We start from the raw sequence: 20,867 nt of genomic DNA on the forward strand, positions 1-20,867 counted from the left end.
TTATACACTTAATCACAAACAAACAAACAGGTCATTAATGTGAGTACATTTAAACAACATCAGTTATTAGTACCAAACAACTACTTTTGACCTTGGTGCTATTTGATGTTATTGATTTAGATCTTAATATTTCGATATATTAGACTATTTAATATAATATTAGATTATTTTTTAACTTGAAGTATTTCATGACCTTTTTTGGGGTGATGGAGGACAAGTGGAGCTTGAAAATCCACCCCCTGGAAAGTATGGAAGAGCAGAAAAAGTTTGGGAACCACTGCATTAATCTTTATTCTCTCTCTGTAGCAGCAGCTGTAATAATGTAGCTGTGTATTTGATCCTGTTAGGCCACACCCACTTTTATATTTAGTTTGTTTTAAAAATGTGTAAATCAGAACTCCATTTCTACACAATTCCTCTACACAAAAACTCTGCTGTAAAATAAAGAATGATTCGAGCTCGAATCCGCAGTTCAGGAAATCATCACAGGCATTTTCATTACATGCATTTATTTGAGAGAAACAAACAGAAAAATGGCCACACACACATCTCAGTGTGGTCACCTGCACATTTCTGATTCGATGAACAGATTCAGATAAAAATTTTAAAATGAAAGTGTTCTAAACGGTGATGTTTGGAGGCGAGGCACAGAGAACAGCAACGACGTGGACGAGTGGATCAGCCTGCTTTCATATTCCAGCAAAGTGCTTGAGCTGAGAACCAATCAGAGGCCAGAGACTGAAATACATTAAAAATGACATCCTCCTCCTCCACAGTGATGTGTAGTATACGGTGGTGAGTCTCTGGCTCCCCCTGCTGGCTGTAGCTGTAGTGTCACCCCACAGTACAATAGTGTCATATCTATTCATTCTGCAAACTTTCATCATCTCATTCTCCCTGAAACAGTGTAGTTACTCTCCATTCCCCATTTTATACATACAGAACCAACAGAAAACCCAAAAATATCTCCCTAAACCCTAAAAAAAGTATAATTGCTCTTTATATTCTCTGAAAATATACACCAAAATGGGGGACAAAAACCTTTAAAAATTGAATCCCTCAGTAACTAATAAAAGACCGACTGGGAAAAAGAGAAGAGGACAAATAAATCAATCCAAAAAAAAAAAAAAAAAACTCCATTTAATAAAATAAATAGAAAATAAATGATTTCTGAAAGCAGCAAAAAAAAACAAACAAAGAAAACGATTTAAAGGCGAAGCGTCAACAGGGAAAGGCAGGGAAAGATGCGGGAAGAGAAACACACACTTCTGTGTGAACGCTTTAGTGTCGTTACTGTACACGAGGAAAACGTCAGTGAGGAGGAAAAGTCAGGAAAAGTCTGGAAAGATCAGACGAAGAGGAAGAGATTCCACAAATCCCACATTTGGAACATTGTCAGATTTTCAGAAGCCTTAGGACATGATTAAGATCTGCACGCACACACACACACGCACACACACACACACACACAGACACACACACACACACACGCACACACACACACGCGCACACGCACACACACACACACACACACGCACACACACACACACACACAGAGACACACACACACGCACACACACACACAGAGACACGCACACACACACGCACAGAGACACACACACACGCGCACACGCACACACACACACACACGCACACACGCACAGAGACACACACATGCGCACACACACACACACACACACACACAGAGAGACACACACACACACACACACACACACACACACACAGAGACACACACACGCACACACAGAGACACACGCACACACAGAGAGACACAGAGACACACACACAAGAATAGGGCAACACACACACACACACACACACACACGAAGAGGGCAACACACACACACACACACACACACACACACACACACACACACACACACAGCATTTGAATCTGCTTGTTATCAGTCCTTACAGTGTGTGTCTCTGCCTTCCTGCTGCAGTGATGGTGATTGTCCACATGGTGAACATTACTGCCAGTGAGTGTGTGTGCGAGTGTGAGTGTGTGTGTGTGTGTGTGCGCGTGTGCGTGTCTTTGGTTTGTGCCAGGACCCGGGTGTGTATCAGGAGGAATGTAGGGAAAGACAACAGGGTGAAAACTTCTGCTTATTAGAGTCGTTTCAGAGAAACTAAAAGGTGATGATCTGATGATGATTTGCCAGGAGCGAGTGATCCAGAAGATTCAATCATCACTGCACATGGTTTGACCCTGTGGAACACACACACACACACACACACACACACACACACACACACACACACTAAAGGAAAACTCTACCTAGACAATAAAATTTCTTCTTGGAAATGTATTTATTATTATATTTAAATGTAATGAATGAACATGTGAAGTGAACTGATCTCCAGCGATCATCACGCACAAGTGGCTGAACGGTCTCGAGATTTTCAGCTCGTCGCCTTCCAGTGATGTTCTTCTGTCGCTCTAAACATCTCGAACGTAGCGTCACCGTATGTCAAACGCATGTCATGTCTAACGTCCCTGTAGCAGATTTGCCCAATTTCACACAGAAGTTCACGTCTGCTCTTTGTTCTAACACGCAGTCCGTGATGAAATCGCAGACATGGTCAGAATAGCAGTGCAGCCTTCTGCTGCCATCTGTTGGTGTTTTACAAAACTGGTCACAAAACTTTGTGACTCATATTGCTGCATTGCATTCTGGGACTTTGAGACCAGTGTTTACTCCGCCTCCTCCACTCTCCACCCAAACTCTCATTAATATGAGAAATAAACAAGGAAACGAGTTCTGCTTAAACGAGCCTAATATTTCTCCTATTAAACGCCAGCTAGCTCCGCCCCCTATGACATCACAGAAATACCGGGACACACGTCCTCATTAAACATCACACTTCTTCAGATCTGGTGTGTTTCACGTGTTAACTACAACACTTCATTTCTAATGTCGAGATGTGAGGAGTTCATTCTACAGATGTGTGCAACTGTGCCGTAACATCAAGAAGAGCAGGAGAATGTACGGTGAAACTCTGGTTGTGTTAGAGGAGAATATGGAGGTGATGAGTGTGTGTACTCATGGTAGATGTTCCTCAGAGATGAGACACATAGATTTATATTAATTTACATTATAAATTATTCCAATTATTTCTGTATAAAATCCTCTGGAGTCTCACCGTCACTGCAGCTTTACACCACGTCTCTGCTCGCGTCCAAACTGGCGTCCAGCAGAAGCTCCTCCAGATCCTGACCGCAGCTCAGCTCTGCCGTCACACTCACTGAGACAAAACACAGAAAAAAGCTGCATTAGAACATCTGCATTGAACAGTGATATTAAAACATCTGTAGTGATCGTAGTGAACTCACTGTGCTCCATGACGTAGCACGCCGCTTTATGTGCTTCAGGCTCCAGCAGGTGCAGCATGAACTCTGGCTTCAGGCCGTTGGGCAGGGTGCAGCCTGGAGGTGGCGCTGTGTCGAAACACTCAACCTTTTCTGCTAAGGAAATGTTGTGTGCTGTTTCCGAGTCCTGTTTTAGTGAAGCGTCTTTATCCAGGTCATCGTTTGCCATTTCTGTGTCCACATCTTCTCCAGGTTCCTCCTGCAGTTCCTCAGTTGAATTACTGCTTTTCAGTAACTGCTGCACTTCTTCAGCAGGTTTCAGCTGATCCTCCTCGAACAGTTCCTTAGACTCTGCAGGGGTGGTGTGGTGGATCTGAGCATGCTCAGTGTGCACTATGGTTGCTTCCTTGTCTGGTTCTGGGCTGAGATTGGTTTCCTGCTGTGTTTGGCTGTGTGTAGAAGGTAGCTCTACTGTGGTGCTCAGCGTTGCCTCTGATTTAGACTCTAAAGATACTTGTGAAGGTTCCTCAGATGTCTGCTGAACTGAAGTGGTTCTTTCTGCACTGTGCTGGTCCTGAGAGACTGACAGTTGTTTTGACGAGGACTCAGAATGTGCATTATTCTCCTGGACACACTTTATCAGGTCGCTCTTCTGCTGCTTTTGTTCAGGAGGACTTTCCACGCGTGTCACCATGAAGATCTTGTGCCCTCTTCCAGGGCTGGACACTGAGAAGCAGCGTCCGGGAGAAGACGGCGTTCCACTCGGCACATTCGCTTCCGTCACTCTGATCCCCGACTCAGGGGTGGAGCTAGGAATATTAATGGGCGGAGTCTGGCAGGCAGTAAGGGTGGTGTTTATGGGGGTAATAGTTTGGTTGAGGGTTGATGTCTGTGCAGATGATTTGGTCTCCTTGATGTCATCGTTGTCCTCCTCATTGTCTGTGTCGGAATCCGAGTCGTCCTGCACGGCTGCTGAATGTTCTTCATCCTCCTGGACTTCACTCTGCTTCTCGCTTTTCTCCTCCTCTTCCTCCTGCTCCACCTCCTCTAGTTCTGCCTTCTGTTCCTCAGAGACTTCATCTCCAGCATCCTCCTCTTCCTCAGGAGGTGGGACCTCAGTGGCGATTTCAGCCATGGACACAGACTGCCTCATCTGCTGCTGAATTTCCTCCTTCTCTTTAGCAAGGACAAAGTTACGCTTACAACCGTTCTGGATTTCAGCCAGAAGGGTGCGCTGTGTCTCAATAAAACTCTTCACCTGTGGGACAGAGAGAGAGAGAGAGAGAGAGAGAGAGAGAGAGAGAGAGATAGAGAGAGAGATAGAGAGAGAGAGACAGAGAGAGAGATAGATAGAGAGAGAGAGATGAAGAGAGAGAGAGATAGAGAGAGATAGATAGAGAGAGAGAGAGAAAGAGAGAAAGAGAGAGAGAGAGAGAGAGAGAGAGAGAGAGTTGTGAAGGAAAAGATGGACTGGAGGTTTGAGAGTGTGTGTGTGTGTGTGTGTGTGTGTGTGTGTGTGTGTGTGTGTGTGAGTTCTCTCACTGTCTCTTTCTTAGGTTCTCTGTCCAGGTCGAGGCGGAGCAGTGAGGTGTTCACCTTCAGAGCGAGTGACAGGGCCATCAGCCCCCCTGTCTTTATGTCGTTCTCTCGCAGGTCCAGACGCAGCAGCCGAGGAGACTCAGCGAAAAACTCAGCCAAGGCCACAGCCCTGTACACACACACACACACACACACACACACACACACACACACACACACAGTGAGGAAAAACCATGCCAAAGGGAAAATAACTCTGATTCTCCTACACCTGCATCCGATCGGAAGGTTTCACACAACCTGCTACACACTCCAGCTTCTACACACACACACACACACACACACACACACACACACACACACACACAGTATTACACTCTTCTCCCTGTATCCTACTGGGCCTGGGTAATAGATTAGATCAGTAGATTGGAACAGTGAATAGGATCAGTGCTTGATTGGCTGAAAGGTTTCAGTAATTTATTATCACTCTCTAAAAATTTCTCTCCTCCAGCTACTCCAACATCTGTCCTACAGCTGCTTATTAAAATCATAAATAAATAAATGCAGGATAATAAAAAAATCTTTATAAAGTGATGAGGTGAAGAGATCAGTGTGTTTGTAGTTTTGAAGTGTCAGTAAAGTGTGTTAATGCTCTAAATCAGGACAATGTGTGTGGTGTGTTTGTGTGTGTGCGCGCGCGGTGTGTGTGGTGTGTGTGAGTGCGCGCGTATGTGTGCGCGCGTGTGGTGTGTGTGTGCACGTGTGGTGTGTGTGCGTGTGTTGTGTGTGCGCGTGTGTGTGTGTGTGTGTGTGTGTGGCGTGTGTGTGTGGTGTGTGTGTGTGTGTGTGTGTGTGTGGTGTCTGTACCTTCACATGAGAGTTTGGTGGAGGCGAGGCCGAGACGCAGCAGCGAGCGATTAGCAATCAGTCCATCCTTCAGCTTCAGCACTCCCTCATTACCAACCGCATTGTGTCCAAGATTCAGAGTCTCCAGACTCTGAGTACACGGCTAGAGAGGGACGTTAAAGTGACGTTAGAGTGATGTTAGAGTGACGGTAGAGTGACGTTTTATATCTGGATTATTTGCTGTAAATGTTTACATTAAATTGTAGAAGTGAGTGCAGCAGCACCACCTACAGGTCAGAGTTAAAACCCACACAGAACAGTGTGAAGAAGTGGACTGAGACTAACACACACACACACATACAGTCAAATCAGAACTGTTCAGTGAAGTGTGTGTGTGTGTGTGTGTGTGTGTGTGTGTGTGTTTACCAGTGCAGAAGCAAGGTAGCCCATGCCGTTGTGTGTGAGCTGGTTGTTCCAGAGCACCAGAGTGACCAGGCCCTTCCTCTGTTCCTTCAGACCCTCACATATATATGCCAACCCTGCAACAGACACACACACACACACACACACACACACACACACACACACTTGAATGTATTAGACCTGACTAACTAAAGAGGAACATTTAGCAGGTGACAGGTGAGAGAGGGAGAGAGGTGGAGTTGAGAGAGACAGGTGGCGGTGAGAGAGGGAGAGAGACAGGTGTGGGTGAGAGAGGAGAGAGAGAGAGAGAGAGGTAGAGGTGAGAGAGAGAGAGAGAGAGAGAGAGGAGAGAGACAGGTGGAGGTGAGAGAGAGAGAGAGAGAGAGAGAGAGAGAGAGAGAGAGAGAGAGAGAGAGAGAGAGAGAGAGAGACAGGTGGAGGTGAGAGAGGGAGACAGGTGGAGGTGAGAAGGGAGAGAGACAGGTGGAGATGGGCGAGAGGAGACAGGTGGATGTGAGAGAGACAGGTGGAGGTGAGAGAGGAGAGAGACAGGTGGAGGTGAGAGGGAGAGAGACAGGTGGAGGTGAGAGAGAGACAGGTGGAGGTGAGAGAGACAGGTGGAGGTGAGAGGGAGAGAGACAGGTGGAGGTGAGAGGGAGAGAGACAGGTGGAGGTAAGAGAGAGAGAGACAGGTGGAGGTGAGAGAGGGAGAGACAGGTGGAGGTGAGAGAGGAGAGAGACAGGTGGAGGTGAGAGAGGAGAGAGACAGGTGGAGGTGAGAGAGGAGAGAGACAGGTGGAGGAGACAGGTGGAGGTGAGAGAGGAGAGAGACAGGTGGAGGTGAGAGAGAGAGAGACAGGTGTGGGTGAGAGAGAGGGAGAGAGAGAGAGAGAGAGACAGAGAGGGAGGTGGAGGTGAGAAGGGGAGACCGGTGAAGGTGAGACCTGAGTCGAGGATGTGGTTGTTCCTCAGGTCGAGGATGTGGATGTTGTAGTTAAACTTGAGCAGGTTTCCCAGCTGCGCCGAGTCCTGCAGCCCGTTTATCTTATTATCAGCCAAGTAAAGCTCACGCAGGTTCATGTTCATCTTCAGAGCTGTAGCTGTAAAAACACACACACACACACACACACACACACACACACACACACACACACACACACACACACACACACACATCTAAAATGCCACGAAGAACAAAAATAAAGAATTTCAGGTAGAAGTAAATCTCAGTCTGCACCAACACTACACCAATACATCTCATCCATCTGAGTCCAACATGAAGCATCCATTCTAGTCTTACTGTGTCAGATCAAGTCTGATCTAAATAGTCTCTTGTACCCAGCAGCATTAGCGGACGTCCTGACAGTCCGGCGTTCTCCAGGTGCAGAACCGTTAGACTGCCGCTGATCCTCAGAGCACGAGCCACAAACGGAGCAGAATGATCCAGCAATGGAGTGTTCCTCGCATCCAGGTACTGCAGAGAACTCGTCTGGACACACACACACATGCACACACACACACATGCACACACACACACATGCACACACACACACACTACATATCAAGTAAAGACCAATTAGAAGGAAGATGTATAGAGGAAATGTGTGATTTTATGAAATATGTAATGACACTGTGTGAACACTAGAGGTCAGGATGTATAACCCAGAGATGTATAATATAGAGCGAGGCATTAGATTGGTCACATGATCAGTGTTTTACTGAAACATCTGATGATCTCTATGGAACCTGAGAACTAGGCTGCAGAATCTGTGCAGTTTAGGGACTTTAGAGCTCTATTTCACCACATTTTTGAGATATGGCAAATCTTTTAATACATTTTATTCTCAAAATTAAACTTGTTCATAGCTGTTTTACTTATTTCTCCTAAATCATGTTTTAAACTGTTTATGACTCAAAATAAATAATAATAATTTTAAATAGGTCTACTGTCATTAACTTTTCCACCTAAAATATTCTGAAATCGAACTGAACAGAACCACTGGATCGTGATGGGAGAGTAACATTATAGTCAGTAAAGAGTTCGAGACTGAGATCACATCGTTTATAGGTTTATTTAAAAGTGTAAGGATTTTGATGTGATGTAACAATCCAGCTGTGATGAAATAAACCAGTGTTTTTGTGATGTAATAACCCAGCTGTGATGTGATGTAATAATCCAGATGTGTAATGTAAAGTAATAATCCAGCTGTGATGTAATAGCCCAGCTGTAATGTGATGTAATAACCCAGCTGTGACTCTCACCTTCCTCATCATGTGGGCGGCGGCCTGCCAGCCTCGAGTCCCGATGTGCTTGTTGAAGGAGATGTTGAGGTGAGTGGCAGACTCATAATACTCGATCATATCGAATAATGCAGACGCTCCCTGTGACACAAACACACACACACACACATCTTAAAATCAGCAATGTAATTCAACATGAGATTATATACACTGACCAGGCATTACATTATAACATTATAACATTGACATTATAACACTGACATTATAACATTATAACACTGACATTATAACATTATAACACTGACATTATAACATTATAACACTGACATTATGACATTATAACACTGACATTATGACATTATAACACTGCGTGGTGAAGTGAAGAACACTGATGATCATCATGGCTCCTGTTAGTGTGTGGATTTATTTATTAAGCAGCAGATGAACATTTTGTGCTTAAAGTTGATGTTGGAAGGAAAAATGTGCGTAAGGATTTGAGTGAGTTTAATAAATTGTGACGTCTAGACGTCTGGGTCAGAGCATCTCCAAATCTGCAGCTCTTGTTGGATGTTCCTGGTCTGCAGTGGTCAGAATCTATCAAATGTGCTCCAAGGAAGGAACAGTGGTGAACCGGCGACAGCGTCGTGGGGGACGAGGATCATTGATGCACGTGAGGAGCGAAGGCTGGTCCGTGTGGTCCGATCCAACAGACGAGCTCCTGAAGCTCAAACTGCTGAAGAAGTTCATGCTGTTGATGCTCGTTGAGTCACGACTGTTTTAGCAGCAAAAAGGGACCAACACGATACTAGAGAGGTGCTCATGATGATGTGTCTGATCTGTGCATGATACACTCTGCAGGATTTATTAGACGAAGTATGCATTAATTGTGTCGGTGTGGACGTCAGTAAACAGCTCTGACCTCAAAACAATGCTGAATACTGAATATTTAAAAAAAAATCATCAAATAAAGCACAACTCACATCTTCATCCAGGTTCGTCTGTTCCAGATCCACCACTTTAAACTGCACTCGCTTAAAAATCTCCTCCAGAGACTCACACGCCCGGTAGTCCAACTTCTCACCTACACACACACACACACACACACACACACACACACACACACACACAATACCATATATTCAGATAATTACTAACATAATGACTTGAAACACATATACTCAACCAGATAAATGAGATAATTAGATAAATATCAGTCACAAATATTTGTATAATAATAACTTTGATCCTTTCTATGTGCCAGATCACAATATGTTTGATTCACTTTCTGGACCGAGTCCACCTCTCTGACACAAGTGTGATCTCTACATGAAGAACCACATGGGGAGAGAGAACGCAACCCAGTACGCTGTGTGATGTAACCAATCAGAAGTGAGCACAGCTCCTAGCCCCGCCCCCAACTCTTAATCCTCATAAACCCTCATACTTGTGGTGTTCCTCACTCAACACGAAAAGCTGGTCTCAAACAGACGCGCACGCGTGTGTGTGTGTGTGTGTGTGTGTGTGTGTTGAATGATGTCTCACCTTTCAGATCGAGGCATTCGTTTCGCTGAGTCAGGTCTGTTAAATCCTGCAGAAGAAAAAAAGAGATGAGAGTCACTTGGAATCCTGCATTCCAACAAAGTGTGAAAATGTGATGACGAACAGACAGCATCAAGTTTATCAGTCAAAAGTGTGTGTGTGTGTGTGTGTGTGTGTGTGTGTGTGTGTATATATATATATATATATATATATATATATATATATATATATATATATATATATATATATATGTGTGTATTGGTACATTTAGGAGTGTGTAAATTGTGTTCATGCTCCAACATGCTGAAGGTAAATATCTACAGAGATGTAACCAGAGTGTGTGTGCTCAGCTGCAACAGCTCACAGCTTTGTCTCTCTGTCGGACACACACACACCCACACCCACACCCCCACACCCACACACTTTCCTTTAAACTTTGCTGTAAAAACCCATGCAAATATTCCAGCTTTGTCCATGAGGGACACACTGAGCTATCAGCCTCTCCAACCACAGTGTGTGTGTGTGTGTGTGTGTGTGTGTGTGTGTGAGAGACTGCATTCAGTGTGTGTGTCTGACATTCAGCACTGATCCATGAGCAGCGTCTGACTCTGACATTCCATAAGACTGAACTCTGTAGCACTGAAACTGCTGAACTGAGGTCAGTTATATAACCAACACTTACAGCAGAGGTCTGGTGACCTCACACACACACACACACACACACACACACACACACACACCCCTATATAAATATAAAACCAAATATACACAAATACAACACAACTCGCACACAAAAAGTGTGTGCAGAGTACATACATAGTTCCTCTCTAACTTGCACTGTGTGTGTGTGTGTGTGTGTGTGACAGAGTGCTGTGACTCTCCTCCACTTATGTCAGTGACGCTCAGACATACTACACACAACCGATAAATACATCTGAGGAGGATCCTCTCCATAACCTCCACATCTACATGTGGTTCCTGGGAACTCCATACAGGAACCATACAGATCCTTCTCCAGGAACTATCTGGACTTTTTGTATGTACAGTACAAACACAAAGACGAGTGAGTGTGTGAGTGAAAAAATAAAAGGACTTTGATTAACTAAGACACGATGACACTGAAGACTCCTTCCATACATGCGTTATATGAACGTGTCCTTGCATCACCACGTCAACGTGAGAACGTGTGTATTATCAGCGTGTGCCTGTGACCAGCCTTTGTTATGGAAACCATATTGTAGTGCTTTAATGGCTCATGGGAGTGTCTTCCACTCACACCCCACTACACAAAACATGAACCCTGTGTGTAGGTGAAGCAGAGGTTCAGTTCCTCCACCACACCCACGTCTGAAACTCAGCTCCAATGTTCAGCACTCTGAGAGATCAGACTGTACACGTGTGATTAAATATGAGAGCAGACATGAGAGGAGAAAGAAAGAGAGCATTTAGACATTGTGTGTGTCTGTGTGTGTCTGTGCGTGTCTGCATGTGTGTCTGCTTGTGTGTCTGTGTGTGCGTGTTTGTGTCTGTGTGTGCATGTGTGTGTGCATGTGTGCATGTGTGTGTCTGCGTGTCTGTGTGTGTCTGCGTGTGCGTGTGTGTCTGCGTGTGCGTGTGTGTCTGCGTGTGCGTGTGTGTCTGCGTGTCTGTGTGCGTGTGTGTCTGCGTGTGTGTCTGCGTGCGTGTGTCTGCGTGCGTGTGTCTGCGTGCGTGTGTCTGCGTGCGTGTGTCTGCGTGTCTGCGTGTGTCTGCGCGTGTGTCTGCGCGTGTCTGCGTGCGTGTCTGCGTGCGCGTGTGTCTGCGTGCGTGTCTGCGTGTGTGTCTGTGTCTGCGTGTGTCTGTGTCTGCGTGTGTCTGTGTCTGCGTGTCTGCGTGTGTCTGCGTGTCTGTGTCTGCGAGTGTGTCTGCGTGTCCGTGTCTGCGTGTGCGTGTGTGTGTCTGCGTGTGTCTGTGTCTGCGCGTGTGTCTGCGTGCGTGTGTGTCTGTGTCTGCGTGTCTGCGTGCGTGTCTGCGTGTCTGCGTGCGTGTCTGCGTGCGTGTGTCTGCGTGCGTGTGTCTGCGTGTCCGTGTCTGCGTGTCTGCGTGTCTGCGTGTCTGTGTCTGCGTGTCTGCGTGCGTGTGTCTGCGTGTGTGTCTGTGTCTGCGTGTGTGTCTGTGTCTGCGTGTGTGTCTGTGTCTGCGTGTGTGTCTGTGTCTGCGTGTCTGCGAGTGTGTCTGCGTGTCTGTGTCTGCGAGTGTGTCTGCGTGTCCGTGTCTGCGTGTGTCTGTGTCTGTGCGCGCGTGTCTGCGTGTGTGTGTGTGCATGTGTGTGTGTATCTGTGTGTGTGGCGTGTGTGTGTGTGTGTGTACCCCCTCGCTCAAAGTTTCATCACTGCTACCTTTATGAAGTAATTTTTCCACAGTAAGTAAGTGATTAAGATCGTAGAAGCAAAAGAAACCCCACAAAAGCAAACAGGTGTGGAAACACACACACACACACACACACACACACACACACACACACACACACACACACACACTCACACACACACTAATGGCTTGCTATTTTCTCCCCCAGAAACCTAGTGGAAATTTACCCCGAGCCACTGGGAAGCTTTAACACACTAATGTTTCTTTCCACAACTGCATGTGATCAACACTGCTGTCTCTCACTTGCGCACACACACACACACACACACACACACACACACACACACACACACACACACACACACACAGAGCACGCTAAGAGCCGGTATTATGAATGAGTCAATGCTAAAGGCAGAATAGCTGTAACAGACACACAAACCTCCAAAGCACTTTCAGGACCTGCAGGATACACCACTAGGGTGTGTGTGTGTTTCTTACAGATTAAATTCCCTAAAAGTTAAGACAAATAAAGAGAACTATAGGACTGTGTGGACAGAAGAACCTTTTCAGGAATCAGGAACTGTAGCTGTGGAGTTCAGGAACCAAGGAAGTGTTCCTGGGCTGAGCTTCTGAATCAGAGTCAGTACTCATGAACAGATCAGGAGATTCCTATACTCCAGATCACTGACTAGGTACATACACACAAACACACACACACACACACACACACACACACACACACACACACACACACACACACACACAGACGTGCACGCACACATGCACACACACACACATCAATCTGATCAATCAGTGGATGTAATAGTGTAGTGGTATTAATAATGAACAGTGGGTGTGGCCATGGTCATTAAATGTGTGTGTGTGCTCATGGAAATTAACAGTGGGTGTGGCCATGGTCATTAACAGTGGGTGTGTAATGGTCCTTAACAGTGGGTGTGGTCATAATAAACAGTGGGTGTGGCCAGGTTAATTAACATCTTACAGAGAACTTCAGTTATCTCTGAGTGTGACTCAAGGTCATATCTGTATCTCAAGGTCATATTCTAATCACAGTCTGACTTGTATCTCCAAGAAGCTTAAATGAGCGTATCACAGAGCTATATCTGTATATCAGGGCTCTGTGTGTGTGTGTGTGTGTATAAACAGATCAGTTCTGTGAATTGTTTTTAAATGAGTGTGCATTATTGTGTCTGTGTATGAGTGAATGTGTGTGTGTGTGTGTGTGTGTGTGTGTGTGCGAGTGTGTGTATGGGTTACCTGGATCTGCTTGAGGACTTTAGGTACAGGTTTACAGTTGAGTTTCTGACAGGCCTGTCTGTAAGCGTTTAGGATCTCCTCCACGGTCACATTCTGAGCTGAAGAGACATCAGAGCAAACAAATTCCAGGTCAAAGGTCACAGAGACACAAACACAACACAAACATGAGTCGGACCTTTAGAACATTCAAAAGTCACTCATCAACAGCATACCACTCCATAACAGCATAGAGAGAGAGAGAGAGAGAGAGAGAGAGAGAGAGAGAGAGACACACAGTCAGAGAGAGAGAGAGAGAGAGAGACAGACAGACAGAGAGAGAGAGAAGGCAGAGAGACACACAGACAGAGAGAGAGAGAGGAGAGAGAGAGAGAGAGAGAGAGAGAGAGAGAACAGTACTGCTATGTATCAGTGGTGTAAAAACAAACCCATTGCAGAAATGTTCCTCGATCATGTGACTCATCATCTTATATAAAGACTTCTCTACACACACACACACACACACACACACACACACACACACACACACACACACACACAGTTGTAAATGATTAAATGCAGTAAGGAGGTCTAATCCCAGTCCCAGACCTTACACCTTAATAAAGCTATTTTTGCTTCTGATTCTGATCACAGGTGCAGATCAGGAACAGGAGAGATTTAGTTTCCTGTTCAACATCAGAAAATCAAAACTGTTATTATTATACGACGGGAGATGAGAAGGAGAAGGAGAAGGAGAAGGAGAAGGAGAAAAGCCTGATGGACTCTGATCACCTCCATCTTTTGCCTGTTTTTTCTCCAGCAGGTAAATCAGATGACGATGTGAAAGAAAAAGGTGTGACCTTAATTCAGACATTAGAGATCAGTCAGAGATTCCTGAGAAACACGAACACCTCAAAAAGATAAACTCTGTAAACACGGCTGCAGGATGTAAACCTGATGTTCAAACATCTTTAACCCTCTACTGTCCAGAGAAAAGAGTGTGAGACATGGGAGACACAAAAAACATAGGAAACCATGGAGACATTGGAGACACAGGAGACAATAGAGATATGGGAGGCCCAGGAGACATGAGACACAGAAGACAATAGACACATGGGAGACAATTGAGACACAGAAGACATAAGACACAGGAAACACGAGAGACACAGGAGACAATAGAGACATTTGAGACAATGGAAACATGAAAAACATTGGAGACACAGGAGACATGAGAAACAATAGAGACAAAAGAGACATGGGACACACATTAGAGACATGGGACACACATGAGAGACACAGGAGACATTAGTGATACAGGAGACATGAGACACTGGAGAAACTCTATACCTTTCAATAAATCTTTTGACTCTTTTGTTTTTAAAGAAATGAAATTCCGCCCACTAAAAAATTCCAATAAACACAAAAATGATTTAAGCGGCGATGAGCCAGACCTGTGTGTGTGTGTGTGTGTGTGTGTGTGTGTGTGTGTTTTAATACACAGAAACAGTATGAGAAGGTTTTCATGGACCTCCACCTGTTCTTCTCTGGACACAGAGAAGCAGGAGGTGAGGAACATCCTTTGGTGTTCCCTGGAGTGAGTGTAATGTGGAGGAGTGGGTGGAGCTGACCTTCAGAGGATGTCCTCTTATTATAAAAGTCCTGTCCCTGCTGTGGGCCAAAAACAATGATCATGTGATGAGGATGAGGCTCTGGTGTAAAACAAGACAAAAATACCGTGATGATCTCATGCTCCTTCACACCATCTTAACCAGAACGCTGAATCCGAACGGGCCCAATTCCAAACCTCTGACAGAGAAAGTGCTAAACTGAAAGATCTGAAGTGTAGATTCCTACCAGTAGTACAGTATCTCCAACCTGGAACCTGAAGCTCCAGTAACTCCAAGGAGAAAACTTTCACACCACGATTATTCCCTTCTGTCTTCTCCTGTTCATGCAAATAAACGTCTCTGCAGGCTAACACTAATTCTCTGTGCCTGGGGTGGGGGTGTGTGTGTGTGTGTGTGTGTGTGTGTGTGTGTGTGTGTGTGTGTTGTCATTGTTGTAATGAGAGAGGGAGAGGGAGATAGAGAGTTATAAGTTTGTGAGGTAAAGCTGAGGAATTCTGGAAGAACGTTTCAGTTCCTGTTCATACACATACACACACACACACACACACACACACACACACACACACACACACACACACACAACTCCGGGGTCACAACTTTATAACACACTGTAATGGGGTTAGTATTCGAGTCGAAACAAACTCACGCACACACACACACACACACACACACTCACAAAACCTCATATACAGAAAACACACCTCATACACACACTCCATGACCAGTGCTCACAGATCCTCCCACATTCCCACAAACACACAAATCTCTGTTTCTCTCTCTCTCTCTCTCTCTCTCTCACACACACACACACACACACCCCAAACACTCACGCACACTCCCCAAACACTTTCTCTCTCTCTCTCTCTCTCTCTCTCTCTCTCTCTCTCTCTCACACATACACTCACACACACACAATCCCCACTCACACTCACACAGACATTCCCCAAACACTCACACAAACTCCATGTCCAGTGCTCACAGATCCTCTGTGTTTGATACACATTCCCAAAAACACACAGCCACAGGGAACTCTGTTTCCTCACACACACACACACACACACACACACACACACACACACACACACACACAGTGTGGGGTGTGGGAGAGTGAGGCGTGGGAGTGGGAGAGTGAGGGTGTGGGAGTAAGGGAGAGTGAGAGTAAGATTGTGGGAGTAAGAGTGTGGGGGCGAGGGAGAGTGGGAGAGTGTGGGAGTAAGGGAGAGTGTGAGTGAGGAGAGTGGGAGAGTGTGAGTGAGGGAGAGTGGGAGTAAGAGTGTGGGAGGCGAGGGAGAGTGGGAGAGTGTGGGAGTAAGGGAGAGTGTGAGTGAGGAGAGTGGGAGAGTGTGAGTGAGGGAGAGTGGGAGTAAGAGTGTGGGAGCGAGGGAGAGTGGGAGTGGGGGAGAGTGGGAGAGTGTGAGAGTAGGGGAAATGGGAGTGAGAGTGTGGGAGTGGGAGAGTATGGGAAAGTGGGAGTGAGAGTGTGGGAGTGAGGATAGTGAGTGAGGAGAGTGGGAGAGGAGAGTGTGGGAGTGAGGGAGGTGGGAGTGAGGGAGAGTGGGAGAGGAGACTGTGGAAGTGAGGGATAGTTGCAGTGAGAGTGTGGTAGTGAGGGAGAGTGGAAGTGAGGTGTGGGAGTGAGGGAGAGTGGGAGTGAGAGAGTGTGAGTAAGGAGAGGAGAGTGTGGGAGTGAGGAGAGTGGGAGTGAGAGGTGTGAGTAAAGGAGATGGAGAGTGTGGGAGTGAGGAGAGTAGGAGTGAGAGTGTGAGTAAGGAGAGGGAGAGTGTGGGAGTGAGGGAGAGTGGGAGTGAGAGTGTGAGTAAAGGAGATGGAGAGTGTGGGAGTGAGGAGAGTAGGAGAGGAGAGTGTGGAAGTGAGGGTGAGTAGGAGAGGGAGAGTGTGGGAGTGAGGGAGAGTAGGAGAGGAGAGTGGGAGTGAGGGAGAGTGGGAGTGAGAGGTGTGAGTAAGGAGAGGAGAGTGGGAGTGAGGGAGGTGGGAGTGAGAGAGTGTGAGTAAGGAGAGGAGAGTGTGGAGTGAGGGAGAGTAGGAGAGGGAGAGTGTGAGTAAGGAGAGGAGAGTGTGGGAGTGAGGGAGAGTGGGAGTGAGAGGTGTGAGTAAAGGAGATGGAGAGTGTGGGAGTGAGGGAGAGTGGAGAGGGAGAGTGTGGAAGTGAGGGTGAGTAGGAGAGGGAGAGTGGGAGAGTGTGGGAGTGAGGGAGAGTAGGAGAGGAGAGTGGGAGTGAGGGAGAGTGAGAGGTGTGAGTAAGGAGAGGGAGAGTGTGGGAGTGAGGTAGAGTGAGAGAGTGTGAGTAAGGAGAGGAGAGTGTGGGAGTGAGGAGAGTAGGAGAGGGAGAGTGTGGAGGGAGAGTAGGAGAGGGAGGTGTGGGAGTGAGGGAGAGTGGGAGTGAGAGGTGTGAGTAAGGAGAGGGAGAGTGTGGGAGTGAGGGAGAGTGGGAGTGAGAGAGTGTGAGTAAGGAGAGGAGAGTGTGGGAGTGAGGGAGAGTGGGAGTGAGAGGTGTGAGTAAGGAGAGGGAGGTGTGGGAGTGAGGGAGGTGAGAGGTGTGAGTAAGGAGAGGAGGTGTGGGAGTAAGGGAGAGTAGGAGAGGAGAGTGTGGGAGTGAGGGAGAGTGGGAGTGAGAGAGTGTGAGTAAGGAAAGGGAGAGTGTGGGAGTGAGGGAGGTGAGAGAGTGTGAGTAAGGAGAGGAGAGTGGGAGTGAGGGAGAGTAGGAGAGGGAGGTGTGGGAGTGAGGGAGAGTGGGAGTGAGAGTGTGGGAGTAAGGAGGCGAGAGTGTGGGAGTGAGGGAGAGGAGGTGGGAGTGTAGAAGTGTAGAAATAAGAACTAAATGAGACGAGCTCAGATGTCTCCTCTCCCACCTGCTCAGGTGCGTTTCATAGATAGACAGAAGCTCACCTCACCTGTAGTGTTAAGTGTGTGTGTGTGTGTGTGTGTGTGTGTGTGTGTGTGTGTGTGTGTGTGTAAGAGAGCGTGTGCGTGATTGTGTGTGAGAGAAACAAAGTAATAAAGTGAACTCACCATGTCTCCATGGGTCTTTGGGTTCCACTGATCCAGACACGATGTTCTCGTCTGAGGGAAACGTGACCCTCTTGGCTCCAGGTTTGGGTCCTGGTTCCTCCTGCAGAGTCATGGGCGATGACAGAGATGTGGGCGGAGCCTCATTGTCAGAAGAACTCAGTGGATGTTGTTCTGAACGTTTGTCCAAATCCTTTTCTGTTTCAGACACTACAGTATCTGTAGAACCCACAACGCTGCTCTCCGGGTTCAGGTCCGGGTCCGACTCCAAAACTCCGCTTTCATCCAAACTCAAATCCACACCGATGTCCATGTCCTCATCGCCATTCGCACTTCCGACGGAAAAACACGATTCCGGATCCTGCACACTGCACTCCTCAGGAACGTTCAACGCCATGGACAGGATGGTTCCATTGTTCCTCCGAGTCGGCACTTCGTCTTTATTCCTCTTTTCCTGGTGACCAGAGTCCGGCGTTCCCGCGTCCTCGTCGATGATCCTGGTGCTGTTCCGGAGGACGAGTTCCTCAGAGATGAGCGCCGTGGTGCGGTCCTCATCAGACGCTTTCATTCTGACATTGCATAAATCGACAGCTTGTTCCTCTCCGTTCATCTTCTCATCTCATGAAGCAACTCAGACTGGACTGGACCACACCACCGCCGGGACACCTCTGTCCTGTCCACTGATCCACTGATCCACTGATCCACCGCACTCAAGATTCTGGACCGGACAAAAACTTCAAGGGCAGATGGAGGAGTGCAACATAGCAGCACACACACACACACACACACACACACACACACACACACACACACACACACACTAACAACACGGTGCAAACCCTGCAGAGAACTTCACTTGCTCTTCATTCAGTCTCATCACACACACACTCACAACGTTCTTCTCCAGCTTTATCTGGGACATGAGAAAACACACGTGTTTACTTCTGTATTTTTATATAAAGTGCTGAAAAACCTCCCTGATCTGACATCAAATATCTCTCACTGGGTCTCTGATCTTCAACACATCCACAAAAAGACCTCAACCAAACCACAAAACCAGAACCTACATCTAAAACGAGCTCCAGATCAACTCAGTAGTGTTCAGACACGTTTCTGATGTCAGGTCCAACAATTACTGGGATTTATAACGTTAAAAAGCAGATTTATGACACACACGGGTATTCAGATAAAGTAAATATAAATACAGACTAGAAAGTGCGAGAAGGTGTGAGAAGGTGTGAGAAGGTGCGAGAAGGTGCGAGAAGATGTCACCTGGATTGCACTATTTATTATTCAGAAGAAATGAATTGTGCTTAGTTAGAAGCAGGTCAACATAGTGGTGATGATGATAAATAATGATGATGATGATGATGATGATGATGATGATGATGATGATGACCTCCTCACAGCTCTGAGCTCTAACTCCACCTCATGTACATGGAGAAGACTGGAACCAGCAGCCCCTTCAGGCGCGAGCTGCAGGAAGGCTTGCGAGAGTTCCAGCCCCTGACCCGGCTGTAGAACTGCCTCCACACACACACACACACACACACACACACACACACACACTCACACACTCACACTCACACACTCACACACACTCACACACTCACACTCACACGCAGGGGCGCGCGCACGATCCGTTATAAAGGCGTTGTGAGCGCGCGGGCAGAAAAACTCGGCGTCATTAAGGTCGTTCCTCCAACAGCGATGCTAACGCTTATAGCCTGCTAGCAACACACACACAAACTCAGTAACACACACCAACCAGCTCCTACACACACTCTCGCACACACTCTGCAGCACTCAGGCTCCTTCAGGCAGGATGTGAAGTGTGTAGATGTGAGAAGAAACCCAGAGATCAGTTCTGTCTCACACCGAGCCGCAACACGGACACCTCCAATTCTACCTGTCCTGCTTACTGAAGTCCAGCACGGCGTCCCGAATACACACACATTCACTACACAAGCGCACTACCTCGGGCGAGTCCTCAACACCGACTCTAGTGCACTAGTGTCAGGCCGCGCCGCCATTCGGGATCAAACCCAAACACTGTTTGTTGTTTAGCTGCCAAAACGTCATCATAGCGGGCAAGTGGAAGTTTCAGAGCAGCACATTCGCGACCATAAAAGGATTTTTCCATTGAATACAAATAAATAATTACACAACGTGATACGATTCAAAATGCACAAAAGATCCAAGTTTCGGTCATGAGATGTTTAAAAAAATGATCATTACTGTAAAAAATAACTCTTCCTGTCTGTCGAATCAGGTTTGCACCGATCTTTAGATACTTATGTCAAGTTACATCAGCGCTGATGTGTACAAACAAAACTGTTAATTATTAACTAACAGACAGACAGACAGACAGACACACAGACACACAGACATGCATGTAGAGAGGTAGACATAGACAGACAGACACACAGACAGACATATAGAGAGGTAGACTTACAGACAGACAGACACACAGACAGACATGTAGAGAGGTACACAGACAGACATATAGAGAGGTAGACATACAGACAGACAGACACACACACAGACAGACATGTAGAGAGGTAGACATACGGACAGACAGACACACAGACAGATACAGACACACAGACAGTAATAGTCTATAGTAAGGCAGACAGACAGGTAGTAAGATAGATAGACAGACATTAGGACAGATAGGTAGGCAGACAGACAGG

The 20,867-nt window shown here is 46.6% G+C and overlaps 1 protein-coding gene across 1 annotated transcript; it reads right to left on the minus strand.

Moving 5' to 3' along the window:
* Window positions 1-1,814: 1,814 nt before the first annotated feature.
* ppp1r37 (protein phosphatase 1, regulatory subunit 37) lies at window positions 1,815-20,222 on the minus strand. Its single transcript, XM_046864869.1, has 13 exons — window positions 18,178-20,222; window positions 13,544-13,641; window positions 9,920-9,965; window positions 9,358-9,458; window positions 8,399-8,518; window positions 7,475-7,625; window positions 7,081-7,236; window positions 6,140-6,252; window positions 5,735-5,876; window positions 4,874-5,040; window positions 3,356-4,589; window positions 3,166-3,267; window positions 1,815-2,230 (listed from the first exon to the last, which is right to left on the minus strand). The coding sequence occupies exons 1-12, from the start codon at window positions 18,782-18,784 to the stop codon at window positions 3,179-3,181; spliced, it is 3,024 nt and encodes a 1,007-aa protein (XP_046720825.1). The 5' UTR covers window positions 18,785-20,222; the 3' UTR covers window positions 1,815-2,230; window positions 3,166-3,178.
* Between the last annotated feature and the right edge of the window lie 645 nt (window positions 20,223-20,867).

This window comes from Silurus meridionalis, chromosome 13 (assembly GCF_014805685.1).
Source record: "Silurus meridionalis isolate SWU-2019-XX chromosome 13, ASM1480568v1, whole genome shotgun sequence".
Lineage (NCBI taxonomy): Eukaryota > Metazoa > Chordata > Actinopteri > Siluriformes > Siluridae > Silurus > Silurus meridionalis.

Coding starts and splice junctions, on each gene's coding strand:
- ppp1r37 (XM_046864869.1), bottom strand. CDS start 18,784: ATGAACGGAGAGGAACAAGCTGTCGATTTATGCAATGTCAGAATGAAA. Junction 7,237..7,474: donor ACGTCCGCTAATGCTGCTGG/GTACAAGAGACT, acceptor GTGTTTTTACAG/CTACAGCTCTGAAGATGAAC. Junction 4,590..4,873: donor GAGAACCTAAGAAAGAGACA/GTGAGAGAACTC, acceptor TCTGTCCCACAG/GTGAAGAGTTTTATTGAGAC.